We start from the raw sequence: 17,569 nt of genomic DNA on the forward strand, positions 1-17,569 counted from the left end.
ATTTATACGGAGACTTGATTACACACAGGTGGATTCTATTTATCATCATTAGTCATTTAGGTCAACATTGGATCATTCAGAGATCCTCACTGAACTTCTGGAGAAAGTTTGCTGCACTGAAAATAAAGGGGCTGAATAATTTTGCACGCCCAATTTTTCAGCTTTTTATTTGTTAACAAAGTTTGAAATATCCAATAGATTTCGTTCCACTTCATGATTGTGTCCCACTTGTTGTTGATTCTTCACAAAAAAATTACAGTTTTATATCTTTATGTTTGAAGCCTGAAATGTGGCAAAAGGTCGCAAAGTTCAAGGGGGCCGAATACTTTCGCAAGGCACTGTAGTTAGGTTTAAAAAAGACACAAGTCCATCTTGCTCAACCATTAAAAAACCATGAAGAAAACCCAACCATACAATCCCATATACACAATCCTATAACCACAGTTGATCTAGGAGGAATGCAAAAAACCCCCAGCAAAGCATGATCCAATTTGCTACAGCAGAGGACAAAATTCCTTCCTGATCCCCCAAGAGACAATCGGATATTCCCTGGATCAACTTTACCTAAAGATATTCGTACCCAGTTATATTTTGTACACCTAAAAAATAATCCAGGCCTTTTTTAAAGCAATCTACTGAGCTGGCCAGAACCACCTCTGGAGGAAGTCTATTCCACATTTTCACAGCTCTCTCTGAAGAAACCTTTCCATATTTGGAGACAAAATCTCTTTTCCTCTAGATGTAGAGAGTGCCCCCTTGCCCTCTGTGATGACCTTAAAGTGAATAACTCAACACCAAGTTCACTATATGGACCCCTTATGTATTTATACATGTTGATCATATCCCCCCCTTAATCTCCTTTTCTCAAGAGAGAATACATTTAGTTCCTCTAATCTATCCTCATAGCTGAGCTCCTCCATGCCTCTTATCAGTTTGGTTGCCCTTCTCTGCACTTTCTCCAGTTCCTTGATATCCTTTTTGAGAACCGGTGCCCAAAACTGAACTACATATTGCAGATGAGGTCTTATAAATGATTTGTACAGGGACAAAATGATATCTCGCTCTCTGGAGTCCATGCCTCTGTTAATACAAGAAAGGACTTTGCTTGCTTTGGAAAACGCAGCTTGGCATTACATGCTCTTATTAAGGTTATAATCTACCAGAACACCCAGATCCTTCTCTGGTATGGATTCCCCCATTTGTACTCCACCTAGTATGTATGATGCATGCATATTCTTTACCCCCAAGTGCAAAACTTTACATTTATAAACATCAAACCTCATTTGCCACATAGTTGCCCAATGAAACAGTGCATTGAGGTTGGCTTTTAAATTGGAGACATCCTGTAAGGAAGTTATTCCACTGCATTGCTTGGTGTCATCTGCAAAGACTGAAATTGTACTTTTAATCCCAGACCCTATATCATTAAGATATTAAAAAGTAAAGGTCCCAACACTGAACCTTGGGGTACACCACTGATGACCTTAGATCATTCAGAGTAAGCCTCATTATCCACCACTCTCTGAAATCTATCTTTAAGCGAGCGCGTGAGCAAGAGGGGGTAGTAATGTGCATGAGTGGTCACGTCCTCTATGTTTCCCTCTTCATTTGCAAGCAAGGGTCACATGAGAGGCCTACCCCAGGGTGGGTTCTTCTGGCTATGCTAGGCACTAATACAGGGTCAATGTTATATAAATAGGGAACCTTTGGTTTGTGCCATTTTTATCAAAGCCCTAGGAATACTTGACCTTAAGGCGGGCCTCTACAATTAGAGACGAACGTACACAGTGTACACTAACATCATAACAGATCTCCAGTTGACTCTTGGGTCCCCATAACAATGCACACCTTCACTGTAACTTGCAATTAGAAGGGACATGCTGAGCTCTGTCAACATCAACCTGTCCAGTGTTTTCCACCACCATTTATCGGTAGCAGATTGGGCCCTATTATGCTCCCTTTGCGGGCTCCACCTGTGCACTTGATTTGAACCTTAAACCACCGTACCTCTGAACAAGATGGGGGCCCGAAGATGGGGAATCCACTCACGAAGCCGCAGGAGACAGACAACATTTCTCTCGCTGCTAGAAGCCATTCCATCTATAACAGGTACATGCTACCAATAGGCTGCTATTAAACTTCTGTTACTCTTGGCAGCCACGTATGTCTCCACACCAGTCTAACTTCATACCAGTGTCTTCATACCCCAATGTGTCAAAGACCCACTCTGTAGACCTTGTGTGCCGGTTACTTGCACCACACCCCTTTCAGTAAGTTCAGACCAGGCGAGAAAAGTGTCAAAACTTTACTTGGAAAAGTGCAAAAATACATTTAGAGAATCCAAAGTTCAACAGCATAATTTGTCCCAATTTCCCTAATCCAAACTACAGACCTGTGCTGCCCCAGGACACCTGCAAAGGTGTCGTCCATGTAAACCTAAAGTCCTTTGGAGGCAGTCCCCAGTGCTGGTGTTTTTAGGACAAACCCTTTCAGTTCAGATGGCTTTACATGGTGGCATTCTTCTAGCTGGGAGGCTTTTGGAACCCTCCAAAAGCCCCTGGGAGTTCTCACTCAGAGCGGCCCCCAAACGCGCCTGGGAGCCCTTACGAAGAGTGGCTTCCGCCCTGATAGACCCTCAGTTCTGGACGGCGATCCTTTTTATATCTCACAGGACCAGTTGTGTTGGACCCAAAGATAACCTGCCAAGAAGCAAAGAACTGGGAAAGGCATTAACTCTTACCCTCCCATCCGGGGCAGCATCTACTGTATCTAACTATTCCAGCTTCACTTACAAAAGAATGGCACAGCCAGGCACCACAACGTACGGCTATTAACCTCTTAATTGCCCCTTAATGTTAACCCCTTCCCAGCCAGTGTCATTAGTATAGTGTACAATATTATCACTAATCACTTTATAAGTGTCACTAGCATTGTCAGTGTCAGCTCATCAGTTAGTGTCCCTCCCAGCCAGTGTCTTTTAGAACCAGATTGCCCCCCATACTATCACAGCCACACTGTAAGTTGTTAATCACCGCCATTATTAGTATAGTGTTTGTACGGATCAGTATCTTGATTGATTAGAGCTATACTAGTGTCCCCCAAAAACGCAGTTTGGTTTTTACCAAAGATATGTAGCAAAATGCATTTGGCCTAAATTTATGAAGAATTTAGATTTTATTGGATATTTTTTTTTACAGAAAGTAGAAAATATCAGTTTTTTTTTTTCGGTCTTCGTTTATATAATAAGTAAAAAAAACAAAAAAAAAACATTGGTGATCCCACTAAAAGAAAGCTCTATTTGTGTGAAATAAATTATATGAATTGTATTCGCATACAGTGTTGCATGACCAAGCAATTGCCAGTTAAATTAGTACAGAAAGTAGAAAATATCAGTTTTTTTTTTCAAAATTTTCGGTCTTCGTTTATGTAATAAAAAGTAAAAAAAAATAACATTGGTGATACCACCAAAAGAAAGCTCTATTTGTGTGAAATAAATTATATGAATTGTATTCACGTACAGTGTTGCATGACCAAGCAATTTCCAGTTAAATTAGTAAAGTGCTAAATAGCAAAAAATGCTATAGTCATAAAGGGGATAAAATCTTACGATCAGATGGTTAACTTGTACCTATACAGTCTAAATAATTACATTGCACAGCATGGATTATACACCCTGGTAATTTTTATTTTAGGATGAACATTATTGTTGGGGCTCCCAGGCTGAACTCAACAGAAGAAGATGTCCGTAATACTGGAGGCATATTCTTGTGTCCATGGGGGTCAGAGGTCACCAATTGCTCCATGATACCCTTTAATCAAACAGGTGACAAGCTGATATTGCAGATTTGCATGTTTGCTGGCATGCTGAAGCACATACTAACCTATTCTATCTCTTGAATACACCCCAGTGGTAATATTTAGCATAATTTAGCCACACCCACTTTTTACTGATGCCAAAGCTGCCACCAGGGAGCGGTCACCCTCTCCCTGGTAGGGTCCCCAGTACATTATTTTGCCCAAGGTCCAATGATGTTATTAGGACAGCTCTGCCCAGTGCTGAGATCTCCTGACCACCGTTTTCATCCAAACCTACCTTCTGCAGCCATTACAAAGTCAACTTCGTGCATCCCTGATAGATTCTGTAAATTGTCAAGTAAAATGAGGCACTGCCCTTGTAATAGCAACAATAGAGCAAAACTGCAGATTCCAGAATGTATTAGTATTATTTAACCCCTCTATTTGTTCTTTTTAATAGTTTGAATAGGAATTTGAACACGGGCACTGCCACAGAGTTTATTGTGGAACAGTAAGCTGCGTGTAGGTGGGTGTAGCGTGGGGCAGCGACAATAACACACACAGATCAAGTGGAATTTGAAGAACTCATATTGAAATAAGGCAAAGAGTTCACAATAAACCCAGTGGGAAGGCAGCCCAACTGGGGACACTCACGAACGCCAACAGCGTATAGAGAGCAGGTTTTATCCAAGCCGACAGCACTGTTTAGGAGGGGCAGAATGCGGCCTATGCTTTCCCTCCTCATTAGAAACCTTTCCCTGCTACTAGTACTGTCCCTGACAAACAGGGTACCTGTCCCTATGTTACCCACTCGCAAATGCGTGCCAAGCCTGGAGGACAGGGCCAAAAATAGTCTCTGCTTTACCCAAGATGGCCACCAGAATCACATGGGGCAGAGGCATCCAATCAGATAACTTCCCCAGTGACCCAGGAAATCATAGAGGAACCATGTTCATGTCACTGCAGACAAGTGCTACCTACAGTAAAAGTAGACTGCATGTGCCACTCAACACCAAGCGGCAACTACAAAATACTGGGAAAATTTGGAAATTTTATAAAAGTTTTAAAGGTGCTAACTACTTTAATACAAATGTGGGAGGTTTAGTTCATGAAGCAACTTTAGAAAACTAGATTCTAGCTGCCAATAAAAGCCTGTCATGTCACTGATATGAATTAGCAAATGTCCACAAGAATCTCATTGCCAACTTTACTTTTTACTCAGTTTTGATATATAAAACCATGTGTCACAAGGCTAAAACAAATAATAGTCTATCAAGTGTTTTTTTTATAGGTGACCAGGCAGAAACTGAAGATGGGAGAATGAGCATTGATAGGTCTGATCAATGGCTTGGAGCAACTGTTAGAGCATGGAACACCAGCATTGTGGTAGGTGTTATTTTAAGTCTATTAAGCTGGCCAAAGATTTTAAATGGCAAGTGGATGTTTCATTCAGCAATCTGTTGTTCATACAGTCATTTTATTAACATAGATGGTGGGATTACCTTGTTCTAGGGAATACATGTGATGGAAAGAGAGGAACCAGACGCAGGTTTATTCTCATGGGAAGCAATAGCAATGGACCAAACACAAAACCACCGGTGGTCGATTAGTTCTCCAAAAGATGGGCAGGGGTTTTGCTAATAACCAGGCATGACTATCCTTACCTTAATCAACCAGCTGTTTCAAATTTTTCATATTTAGATGACAAAAATGTATTCAGCATTGTTTTACAGAAAACATAGATCTTTAATGAAAGATCTCAAGATTTAACTCATGGGCATACTATTTCCTCGTTGGACTGGCACAAGAGTTATGTTTTAACCCATGGATTATCCGTAGATACTAGGATTCAAAAAAAGGGGTTTAAATTATTGACCAGATGGTATTGTTGCCCAGCTACTATTAGATATATAGATTCCACATTATCTGATGTATGCTGGAGATGCTCTTCGGAGAGGGGCACAATGTCACATATATGGTGGCATTGCCCCCAAGTCCGGAAATTATGGGAAAAGGTTTTTGCTCTGTATAGCAGACTGACATAAACTACAGTGATTCCTTCCCCTGAGATAGCTTTGTTATCGATTATGCCGGGGTCTATTAAGGCGGCTAAATCAGATATTCCACGCCACTTAGTGGCAGCTATGAGAAATGTGATCCTAAGATGTTGGAAACAAATACAAATGCCATCATTAGTGGAGTGGGCAATGGAGGTAGATAAAATTAAAGCTCTGGAACGACTTCTTGCACAAGAACTTGGTGATTTGGAACATTATCAGAATACTTGGTCCTCTTGGCTGGAGTTTCGAAACTCAGCAGAGTTTGTCGATTGGGTTTCTGATACACCCCTTGAGGATGAACAAGGATCATAGCGGAGTACATATTTAGTACGTATTTAATATGTAACACAAACTTCTTTGCATATTTTTGGTACGCCACTTTTGTTATTATTTTATTTATATAATTTTTTTTTTCTCCTTTCTCTTTCTCCTCCTTAACCTTCTCCCTTCCTTGACCCTCTTCCTTCAAAATTAGTTGGAGGGGAAAAAGAAAAATGGGAAAAGAGAAAGAGGGAAAGAAAAAGAGGGAACCTACACGAATTAAGTACTTTGATGGAATGATTATGTAAGCCTGGATTAGGTGTTCTATTTAGAGGAGTACAAGGTCAGGAAGTTCCTGAATTATATTATAGATATGAGTTAGTCTTACTAAAAAATATATAAAGGTTTAGTAAACTTAATCATTCCCTTTTTTTTTAAATTTATTAAAGTATTCATCTAACACTGAATGTTCGGTAGTTACACTTTGACAATAAAATGTTGTGTACTAAGAGAATTGATAATAGGCAAGAGGGCTTTTGGGGGGAACTTTTTTTTTTTCTTTCTTCTTCTCTGTATACTTGTATAAACTATACTAATAAAATAAGATTGAAAACAAGATTTAACTCAAGAGCAATCTTTGCCAGAAACCAATCATTCTATGAACCAGAGGGAACCACACAAGCACAGCAAATTCAAACATTGTTGGTACAAATTAAACCCTTTGTTGGAGTTGAGCCAAAGACCCCTAGGTGCATAGTAGGGGTACAATTTAACCATTGTGCAAATAGGTAATTTATAAGGCAAAACCTTTTCTGTTCTGGATAGAGTAAGGGAGAAATATAATCCCTGTCACATTATTTTGCCATCTGTGTTTCATTGATGGGATTTCCCGTACTGTCCCCTAAACACAACAGGAAGTGAGAGAAAATCCCACCAATGTATGGTAATCCCTGGTAGTCACCAGAGTTGCCATCAGCTGGAGTCCCCATTAGAAGATTTCCCCTCTATTCTTTTTCATGTGATTACTCAAAATGTAGTATTTTCTTTCACTTACCCTTATAATGGTCACCAGGACAAATAGCTGCCAGAGCTGTACCCCAATACTGTTCCTTTAAGTAAGGTGTGGGAGGGTATGGCCAGAGGCCTCTCACTAGCTGCTATAGTGTTGACTTGGCTCCTCCTGCTCTCTCTATCTGAGGCTCAATGGTGTCAGCTGAAGTGATATCCTCCTTATGTTCAGGGAGTGACACCAGGTTCAACAGTGGCATTCCCACAAACCAGAAGATGTCCACTACTCAGCCTCTCTGTGTCCAGGGCCAGATTAACATAGGGGCTATTGGAGCTGCAGCTCCAGGCCCCTACCTTAATATAGGCCCCGGGTTGGCCATATTCACTGTTACCGCTCTTCTGTCACTTGTAAACACAGAAGTCTGGCTTCTATGCTCGCTTCCCCAGGCAGCACCCTCAGAACCTCCCCACACAGCGCGAAGGCCGGACAAGGAGGGACAGTTGCCGATGCATGGATGTGTTTATGGGCTTCAGAGACAGCATCCCATGTTGAATTAGGCATGCATGGCTGCACCCTTCCTCCTCTGGGTGCATGCCAAGGCACGGCCCTTAAGGCCCTTCAAAATCCTCAGCACCAAGCCCACGATGCTCTTAATCCGGCCCTGTCTGTGTCCCCCATCATTGTGGCAAACTGACCAAACATTAGCCTTTTACACAATGTGTTTGTTCCACCATATCCTCTCTGCTACTGAGTCCTGGAACAGTCCTTACTTTTTCTCCCCATAGAGCTCTGGTAATGCCGGGATATGTAATCCCAGAGCCAATCTGTAATGCAGGCTCTATCTCCCTGGGGACTACTTTCCCCACAAGTCATAGTTGCTCCCAGCAGGCTCTGTCCTTCCCAGAATCAACAGAAGCTTAATTTCCTCATCCTCTCTGTGATCCTGGGTGATGGATATGGGAATCAGCTCACTCAAAATGGCTGCCTCCAGAGTTGAAGACACTCCAAAGCCGAATATTGTTCATTGGTTTTCCCAAAATGGTCATTATAGCTCAGCATTGCAGGTAATTAATCTATACCCCTTGTATCACGGGTAAGGAGCAAAGCTTTCAAACAGGGAAAATGTCTGTAACCACTAGTAAACGTGGCTACATACAAATCAATTTATGATATTGATTTATATGATATAAAATGTTTTTACTATTTCAAATCTAGATGCTAAACCATAACATGAACTGTTTAGATATATACCAAGTTTCGGTGGAATTGCACTTTATTGTTATTAAACCCAGTGTTTTTTTTTCTTTCTGTGACTAATAATGTCTTAAACTTTGGCATCACCCCCAGGCCTGTGCTCCATTCCAGCGTTATAACTTTGTGAACCGAGATGATACTTCAGATGAATCAGGAAAAACACCCACTGGGGCCTGTTACTTCACTGGCAACCTAAAGAACTTCCAAGAATTTGCTCCTTGCCGTGACACTAAGACAGAAAGATATCACTTATTTGAGGACTCAGGTCTGTATGTCACTCCATGTAAAGTCTTTAGATGACTAATAGCACAAGAGGCAGGATCAATGGTACATTTCATGTGACGTCATTAAATCACCAGTAGTCCAGGAGACAGGGACATGGTAAACTCCATGTAATGTTATTAGATCACTAGTAGTCCAGGTTGTGGGGCAAGAGTACATTCCATGTAATATCATTAGATCTCTCTAGTAGTCAAAAATGTGGAGCAATGTTATATTCCATGTGATGTCAATAGATCACTTTTAGTTAAGGAATTGGGCCATTGGTAGACTTCATGTGATGTTATTAAATCACTAGCATTATAGATGGCAGGGCGATAATACTCTCCATGTGAGGCCATTAGATGACTAGCATAGGTGGCAGGGCAATCGTACGCTCTATGCGATGTAATTAGATCACTGGTAGTCCAGGTACAGTAGCAGGGCAATGGTACACTCCATGTGATGTCATTAGATCACTAGTATTCCAGGTGGCAGGGCAATGGTAACCTTCATGTGATGTCGTTAGACCACTAATATCCCAGGTGGCAGGGCAATGGTACCCTCCATGTGCTGTCATTAGATCACTAGTATTCCAGGTGTCAGGGCAATGGTACTTTCCATGTGATGTCGTTAGATCACTAGTATTCCAGGTGGCAGGGCAATGGTACCTTCCATGTGATGTCATTACTGTAGATCACTAGTTTTCCAGGTGGCAGGGCAATAGTACCTTCCCTGTGATGTCAATTAGGTCATTAGAATTTATAGGTGGCAGGGCAACAGTTCCTTCCATGTAATGTAATTAGATCACTAGTATTCTAGGTGGCAGGGCAATGGTACCTTCCATGTGAAGCATTTAGATCATTAGTATTCCAGGTGGCAGGGCAATAATTCCTTCTATGTGATGTCATTAGATCACCAGTATTCTAAGTGGCAGAGCAATGGTACCTTCCATGTGATGTCATTACTGTAGATCACTAGTTTTCCAGGTGGCAGGGCAATAGTACCTTCCATGTGATGTTATTAGATCATTAGTATTCCAGGTGGCAGGGCAACAGTTCCTTCCATGTAATGTAATTAGATCACTAGTATTCTAGGTGGCAGGGCAATGGTACCTTCCATGTGATGTTGGTAGATCACTAAATTTCCAGGTGGTAGGGCAATGGTACCTACTATGATATGTCATTGGATTACTAGTACTCAAGGACTAGGACAGAGTGCAATAGTAAACACTTTCAAAATGTGCCAAAAAGGCCATATAAACACAAATCAATGTAAAGTACAGTAACCCATAGCAAATGATCACAAACCATCTTCCATCAGTTTGACCTGCAAACGCCCAAAAAAAAATAAATAAAACAAATCTAATGGCTATGCACATGAAAACTGTATATCAGCAAACTTCCCCTGTACACTATAACTTAAAAAAAAAAACAATTATGCAGATGCCCTCCTATTACCTCCCCTCCCCCTCCTCTCTTTCCCACCTACCCCTGCTCTGTCCATTTTCTCCTTCTCCACTTCTTTTTTTCTTTCTATTGCCATAAAACATAGTGCTCATTGACATAACTACTACTGGCGCCAGGCCTCAACCTTTTGCCCTTAAAGATAGCACAACCATTATAGTCTGTTACAACACTGAACTTAATTGTCTACAGATGCTTTTTGTATGGGTATTTTTAAGCTGTTGAGCCACCTTTTGACATTATACTACCTGTTACTGTACACTACAGTGACCATGGATGTAATCTTTTATGTTTCCAGTGATCCTTCCTGAAGTTCCTTATCGTACTCAGAGATGTATAGTAACTAAGTAGAACTACTTCACTACTGTACTTAAGTACCGAAAGGCGGTATCTGTACTTTCCTAGAGTAGAATTTTTTTCTCCTACTTCCACTTTTACTTCACTACATTTTTTCGATGATTTCAATACTTCTACTCCGATATTTTTTTTTGTGCTGCATAGTTACTCGTTACTATTATAAAAATTACCACTGCCAGAACAGTAGATGGCAGGTTTCATGAAGCTCAAAACATGTGTATTATCAGCGCATACGAAAATAAATGCTACTGTATGTATAAATAAAAGCTGCATTTGAAATATTAAAAAACAATATGATGTTCAAACTTTTGACTTCTTTCTTTAATAACTACATAACACAGTACTTGTACTTTTACTTTCAGTACTTGAGTAGCAATTTTTTTTCAAAACTACTGGTACTTTTACTTTCAGTACTTGAGTAGCAAAATTTTTTAAAAAAACTACTTGCAATACTTAAGTACAAAAAATGTTGAATACTTTAGTACTTCTACTCAAGTCACTTTTTGATCGAGCACTTCCACTTCTACTCAAGTCACTTTTTGATCGAGCACTTGTACTTTTACTCAAGTATGGGTTTCGAGTACTTTATACAACTCTGCTATAATACCACCCTTTAGTTTTATGAAGTGGGCATTACGCTCCTGACCTGCAAATAGTTGAGATCAGCATAGGTGCAGTTCAGTTGTTCATCAGCCTTCAGAAGCAGTGGATATAGGAAAATGTCATCTTCATAGCGTTCAGGACTCTTTTTGATCGAGCACTTCCACTTCTACTCAAGTCACCTTTTGATCGAGCACTTGGACTTTTACTCAAGTATGGGTTTCGAGTACTTTATACAACTCTGATTGTACTTGTACATTTATGCGAAAAACAATAAAAATATTGAAGAAAAAAAATAAGACAATGACATCATCACATTACTAACACTACCCATATTGTTCTGCAAACTGCTAGGACAATATGTCTCTATTACAATACAATTGGCAGCAGTGGAGCTCAAATTTCCCACAAACTCTCTTGTAGGTACATAATTCAGGAAATGTTGTTATTGAGCGAGTAACCAGGACCTAAGATAAACATTGTCTAACTGTATCTCATTTATTTTTCAGCACAAGATAACCGGTTCTGTGAGATTGGATTCAGTGCAGATATAAGCAAGGTGAATTTATGACAAGGATCAGATTGGGATTGGAGGTGGTTGAAGGTTTTTGGCCCTTCAATCAAGGCTCCCAAAGAAGATGTGACCTTACTGGTGGAGGGTCTGGGTAGATCTGAGCAGAGGAACGTCAAATGTACACAATCTGGCCAGAAGCTGTTTATAAATGCTTCCTTTTATTTGTTCCAAAATTCATAAAACATGCCAATGCGTGATGAGAGCAGTGTTTTGGTTGGAGCCCTCTATGTCCTACTACAATACCAACCATCGGACTGCACTAATAATTGCTTTTATGAGATGTTCATGCAGACATAAAAACAAATTGTTTCCACCAAGTAGTTCTTTGCAGGTTTCCAGACTAATAAACCCTTAAAAAGTTTGCATGCTTGGGGGAGGTGCAGCGTGGTCCAGTTGCAGGGAACAGAGCCTGTATTACTGCAGAATCCAGTAATTCACAACTCCGGCAGGAAGGCACTCAACTGGGAACACTAACAGCAACATGTAACAGAGCAGGTCTCAGATGTGCTGACAGCTTTTGCCTCAAGGATGGGGAGGTTTCCAGGAAGGATGGCGTACCCCTATCCTGTCCCTACTTGTCTGGAACCTCTCCCTGCCGCTAATCACTGACCCTGTCAGATGGGTTCCTACGCTACCCACACGCGAAATGGAATCAGACCCTTAAATAGGCTCTGCCTTACCCAAGATGGCTGCTAGAGTCACATGGGATGGCAGCATCCAATTGGGTAGCTTCCCCAGTGACTCAGGAAACCACAGAGAAACCATGTTCCACTTGACTTCCTCTGCCCTTGCAATGGCGCTGCAGGTGAGCGCCACCTGCAGTGGCGAAAGTAGATTGCACCTGCCTACATGCTAAGACCCCAAAAACACATAGGGGAGTTTTATGAATTTTTGAGCAAACAAAAAAAGACAACCTAAATATCTGGAATTCAGATTGTTTTTCTGGAAATCTTTGGTTAACATGCAGCAGGGGGCACCATTTCCTGTTTTCCAGTATAACTTTTATTTCCCCTGTTTTGGGACAGTTTAAAGTACTATTGGATCTAACTAGCATTGGGAGCCATTCAGCTGTTAAACCATCAGTTTGATAAGTTACAAAAGAAAAGAAAAAAATGAAGTGGACCAAAAACCATTAAAATTTCACTTGAATATAAGAATCAATTTTTTTAATATATCCATATTTCTTTTATAGGAGGGTGTACTACTAGCAGGAGCGCCTGGAGGCTACTATTTTGAAGGTGGGTATTCTGCAAGAGAATATGGCTGAATGAGTTTTATTATTCTTGTTGGTCTCTGGTAGTCTAGAGGAGAAATAAAAAGCTTTGTGTATGTACCATGTATTTAAAGTATTTTTATTTGTTTTCTTTGACTTTCCTGGATGTGCAGAGTATATTGACATTATAAAAGTAAGTACTTAGCAGCATTGTTCTGTTTCAAATGGTGCTTTAGGCCCTACCACCTTAGACCCAGTCTGTCACCTGCTGACTTGACACCATCCACAGGCAGCTTAACTCTTCAATAAGACACAGAAGTTGAATCCAACACAATTTTACTTTAGCTAATTGCAATGTTTTTCCAGTCATTTGAAGTGTAAGAAGACAACACTTTTCCTAAGGCCTATCTCTGTGAAGTACCAAAACTGTCTGGAGGAACATGGAAGAAACAGGGAAGGTTTCTTTAATCTCTAGGACTGAAAGTGGTTCTAAAGCTCTTTTTTTTTTTTTTTGTATTAAAATAACAAACATATCTATACTTACCTGCTCTGTGCAATGCTTTTTTTCTGGGGTCCCCACCGGCGCTCCAGGCCCCTCTTCTTTGTCGGTTGCCCCCACACAAACCTGCTTTCCATGAGGGCACCTGTGTGTGCATGCTCCTGAGCCCCGCTGCTGCGTCCATTGACACAAACAGCTGGACTCTGCCCCACTCCCATGGCACAGGATTTTATTGACATTGGCTTTTGCTGCTATCAATCTGTTCAATGAGGAAAGAGCAAGCGGCAGGAGCCTCTGCGCTCGTGCACATCACTGCATCAGATTGGGCTCAGGTAAGAAAAAGGGGGGGGGGTCTGGAGGGGAGCTGCAGCACAAGATTTTTCACCCTAATGCATAGAATGCATTAAGGTGAAAAACCTTAAGGCTTTAGAACCATTTGAATGACCTGGCACGAAATAGGAGGGAAGGGCGAAGGAAGATACCAATTCACATAAGTACACAAGCTGTAGTGGCCAAAATCGCCACTAGATGTCAGCATACTACAGAATTATAGTAACCTGATGCAGTGCAATACAACAAAGAAATAATTAACCACTTTACCGCTGCTCACTAGAGCTCTACTGCGGCAAAGTGGCTCGATAACGTCTGGCCTACGTCGCCAGACATTCCCCTCTCTCGGCGGAGCGCGCGCGCCGCCGGAGGCTCGCTCTCGCTGTATTCAGTCACAGCGGGAGTCGGGCCAGGGGAGGAGAGGCGGTGATCACCGCCGCTCTTCCCCGATCGTTGGGGAATGGAGTGTGGAGATCCGCCCGCTTGTGTAAACAAAGCAGGCGGATCTCCTAAGTGACAGGCAGGGTCAGATTGCAGGGTTCAGCATAGCTGAACCTGCGATCTGTCCCTGTGTCACTCAGTCACCTCCCCCCACACACGTCAGTAAGCACCAGGCATACATTAACCCCTCCCTCTCCAATAAAATTAACCCCTTCCCTGCCAGTGTTATTTTTACAGTAACAGTGCATATTTATAGCACTGATTACTGTAGTATTGTCACTGGTACCCCCAAAAGTGTCAAAAATGTCAGTCAAGGGTCCGATCTGTCCGCCGCAATGTCGCAGTCCCGCAAAAAAAATCGCAGATCGCCGCCATTACTCGTTAAAAAAAAAAACACCAAAAACGACAGAAATCTTTCCCTTTGTTAGTAAACGCAATAACTTTTGCGCAAACCAATCAAAATACGCTTATTGCGATTTTTTTTACCAAAAATATGTAGCAGAAAACAAATTGGCCTAAAATGATAAAAATTTTGATTTTTACATTTTTTTGGGTGGAATTTCATATAAAAAAATGTGAAAAATATTGTTATTTTTTCAAAATTGTTGCTCTTTTTTTGTTTATAGCGCAAAAAGTAAAAATTGCACAAGTGATCAAATACCACCAAAAGAAAACTCTGTTTATGGGGAAAAAAAGGACATAAATTTCATTTGGGTCCGGCGTTGCATGACCGCGCAATTGTCAGTTAAAGTCGCACAGTGCCGAATCGCAAAAAGTGGCCCAGACGTAAGACAGCAAAATCCTCCGGTCGTAAAGTGGTTAAGTAGGATAGAAGGACCATATTGAAAGTCTTGTTTTTATAGCTGTTTAAATTATGCACTTACTAAAAGTAATGTGAAAAACAGCTCTATGCATAGTTGAAACACATGTTTGTTGTTTTACTTTCCAAACGATCTGCAATTCTGTGCAGTCAGTGTTGTAAAACCTCTGCCAGGCAGCACAGCCAAGGAGATCACTCCAATACTTATTGCTTTAGCTTTACTGCTTCCTAGATCACCTACCAGTTAATTGGAGAGAGGTAAAAAAGGCATCTGTAAGAGAGGCATAAGTAAAGCAGGAAAAAAAAGAGTGTCACCTGCCTGGCAAATACCTATGTCTATGCCATGTGTGTGAATCACAAGACTTGCTGAACAGAATTATGAATCATTTGGTGGGTAAACAGCAAACATATATGTGTTTCAACCGTGTTTTTACCAGTTTGCCTGATGTTCATGTTTAGTTTCCATGACCAGCACTTGCCTCTGGTTCTTAATTTGTTTTATCCCATCCTCTAGGACTATATGCAGCAATACCTCTCTCAAACATCCCACAAACATCAGACTCCATAATACAGAAGTATCCCAGCTTGCGTATATCAAGAGAAATATTTGTGAATGACTCGTATAAAGGTACATAAAGATAACGTCTTCTATGACCAGAAATGTAGGAATCATGTACTAAAATACAAAAGGTAGAAGCCTCCAGAGTGATCTGGATTGTCTTCCTCTTTCAGGTTTTGCAGTAGCTTATGGTGAATTTACAGAGGATGGTATTCCAGGTGCAGTATGGAAACATGATTTTTGCATGCTGAAATCAGCCTTTACAGTACATTGGACCATGATCCTGGGACCCATAAATCAGCCTGACAATGCTGGCGTCAGAAGGGACTTCATTATTCTTTTCACAACAAACATAACTTGACATTTCTTTTCTGAATAGGCATTAGTAGGTTGATTCACCTGCTGGTTTGTCATACCTCTTGCAAAGACCTATGGTAGATTCCGACAATGAACACAAAGCTCTTTTGTGTTCCACAAGGCTTAAAAGCTGTTTTTTCCCCACACTTCCTGCCTTTCCACTTCAATTTTTTATATTAGTATAAAAGAGTGGTAAAGGGCTACCTAGAATCCAGGCCTTCAAGCCAGTTTCCAGACAGGGAACCTCGGTGCAGCTTTGCCAAGGCTCCAACTACACCCCGTTGGCAGAGATGTATAGTAACTAAGTAGAACTACTTCACTACTGTACTTAAGTACCGAAATGCGGTATCTGTACTTTCCTAGAGTAGAATTTTTTTCTCCTACTTCCACTTTTACTTCACTACATTTTTTCGATGATTTCAATACTTCTACTCTGATATATTTTTTTTGTGCTGCATAGTTACTCGTTACTATTATAAAAATTACCACTGCCAGAACAGTAGATGGCAGGTTTCATGAAGCTCAAAAAAATGTGTATACTGTAATGTCATGTGTACTTTTGACTTTTGACTTCTTTTGACTTCTTTCTTTAATAACTTTAACTTTAATAACTTTAACTTTAATAAACTTTTGACTTCTTTCTTTAATAACTACATAACACAGTACTTGTACTTTTACTTTCAGTACTTGAGTAGCAAATTTTTTTTAAAAACTACTTGCAATACTTAAGTACAAAAAATGTTGAATACTTTAGTACTTCTACTCAAGTCACTTTTTGATTGAGCACTTGTACTTTTACTCAAGTATGGGTTTTGAATACTTTATACAACTCTGCCGTTGGTACCTTACACACTCCATGCTACATTGGCCCTATATCTGATCAGGAGTCCGAAATGCACTTTATTCCCAAGGCCTCGACTGCTCAGTGGTTACAGGTTTACTACATAGAGAATGACGTCCAACACCTGAGGCCCATTGGAGGCCCAGATGATGGGTGCGTGCACCCATGAGGAACCTTCCCGGCCACCTCCTCTGATCGACCTTCTACCACTAAACCACCACTAACTCCTAACCCGTACAGGCTGCTAAGGTTAATTTTCCCCATGTATTGGCTGTGCACTGTGTCTCACAGAGTCTCACTTCACATGCTATTTGTCTTCCCTGAACACATTTGTGAAACGCATCTTGCTTTTTATATTTCATTACTGAACGCAAAAAGTTATTTTACAGTTAACCAGTACAATAAACGCCTGACTGAGGTATAGTCCATAAACATGGTAGAAGTACAAGTTATGGCAAAGTTTAAAAAATATGGCTACTAACCCACTTGTTCCATTATTTGGGGATGCTATGGCACTGTACAGTAACAAATGTTGCTACCCCCGAAGAGGAACACATCCTGAGGGCTTTACTACATGTCTTTTTCACTGGGGAGATCCTCTATTCAGCTCTTCACCATCTTGAATATCATATAGGTGGTCTTTTCATAGAAGGCAGGAGCCTTCATACCTGCTGGGGTGGGACCAACTAACGGGACAGTAACCTACTGTCAATGGCTAAACCCTTCCATCAGGCAGACCGGTAGTGCAGAGGAAGAGAGGGGTTGTGTCTTCCATCAGGCAGACTGGTAGTGCAGAGGAAGAGAGGGGTTGTGTCTTCCATCAGGCAGACTGGTAGTGCAGAGGAAGAGAGAGGTTGTGTCTTCCATCAGGCAGA

The 17,569-nt window shown here is 41.0% G+C and overlaps 1 protein-coding gene across 1 annotated transcript in view; it reads left to right on the forward strand.

The window, feature by feature from the left end:
• The window catches only part of LOC309566192 (integrin alpha-IIb-like), a 98,354-nt gene that overhangs the window by 3,265 nt on the left and 77,520 nt on the right, over positions 1–17,569 (forward strand). Inside the window, exons 2-8 of the mRNA XM_082271278.1 lie at positions 3,693–3,823; positions 5,087–5,181; positions 8,473–8,644; positions 11,570–11,619; positions 12,827–12,872; positions 15,452–15,565; positions 15,670–15,714. Coding sequence (XP_082127404.1) covers positions 3,693–3,823; positions 5,087–5,181; positions 8,473–8,644; positions 11,570–11,619; positions 12,827–12,872; positions 15,452–15,565; positions 15,670–15,714 — 653 coding nt within the window. The remainder of the gene's footprint in view (positions 1–3,692; positions 3,824–5,086; positions 5,182–8,472; positions 8,645–11,569; positions 11,620–12,826; positions 12,873–15,451; positions 15,566–15,669; positions 15,715–17,569) is intronic.

The sequence above is a fragment of the Pelophylax lessonae genome (assembly GCF_965119305.1).
Source record: "Pelophylax lessonae genome assembly, chromosome: 11".
Taxonomy (NCBI): Eukaryota; Metazoa; Chordata; class Amphibia; order Anura; family Ranidae; genus Pelophylax; species Pelophylax lessonae.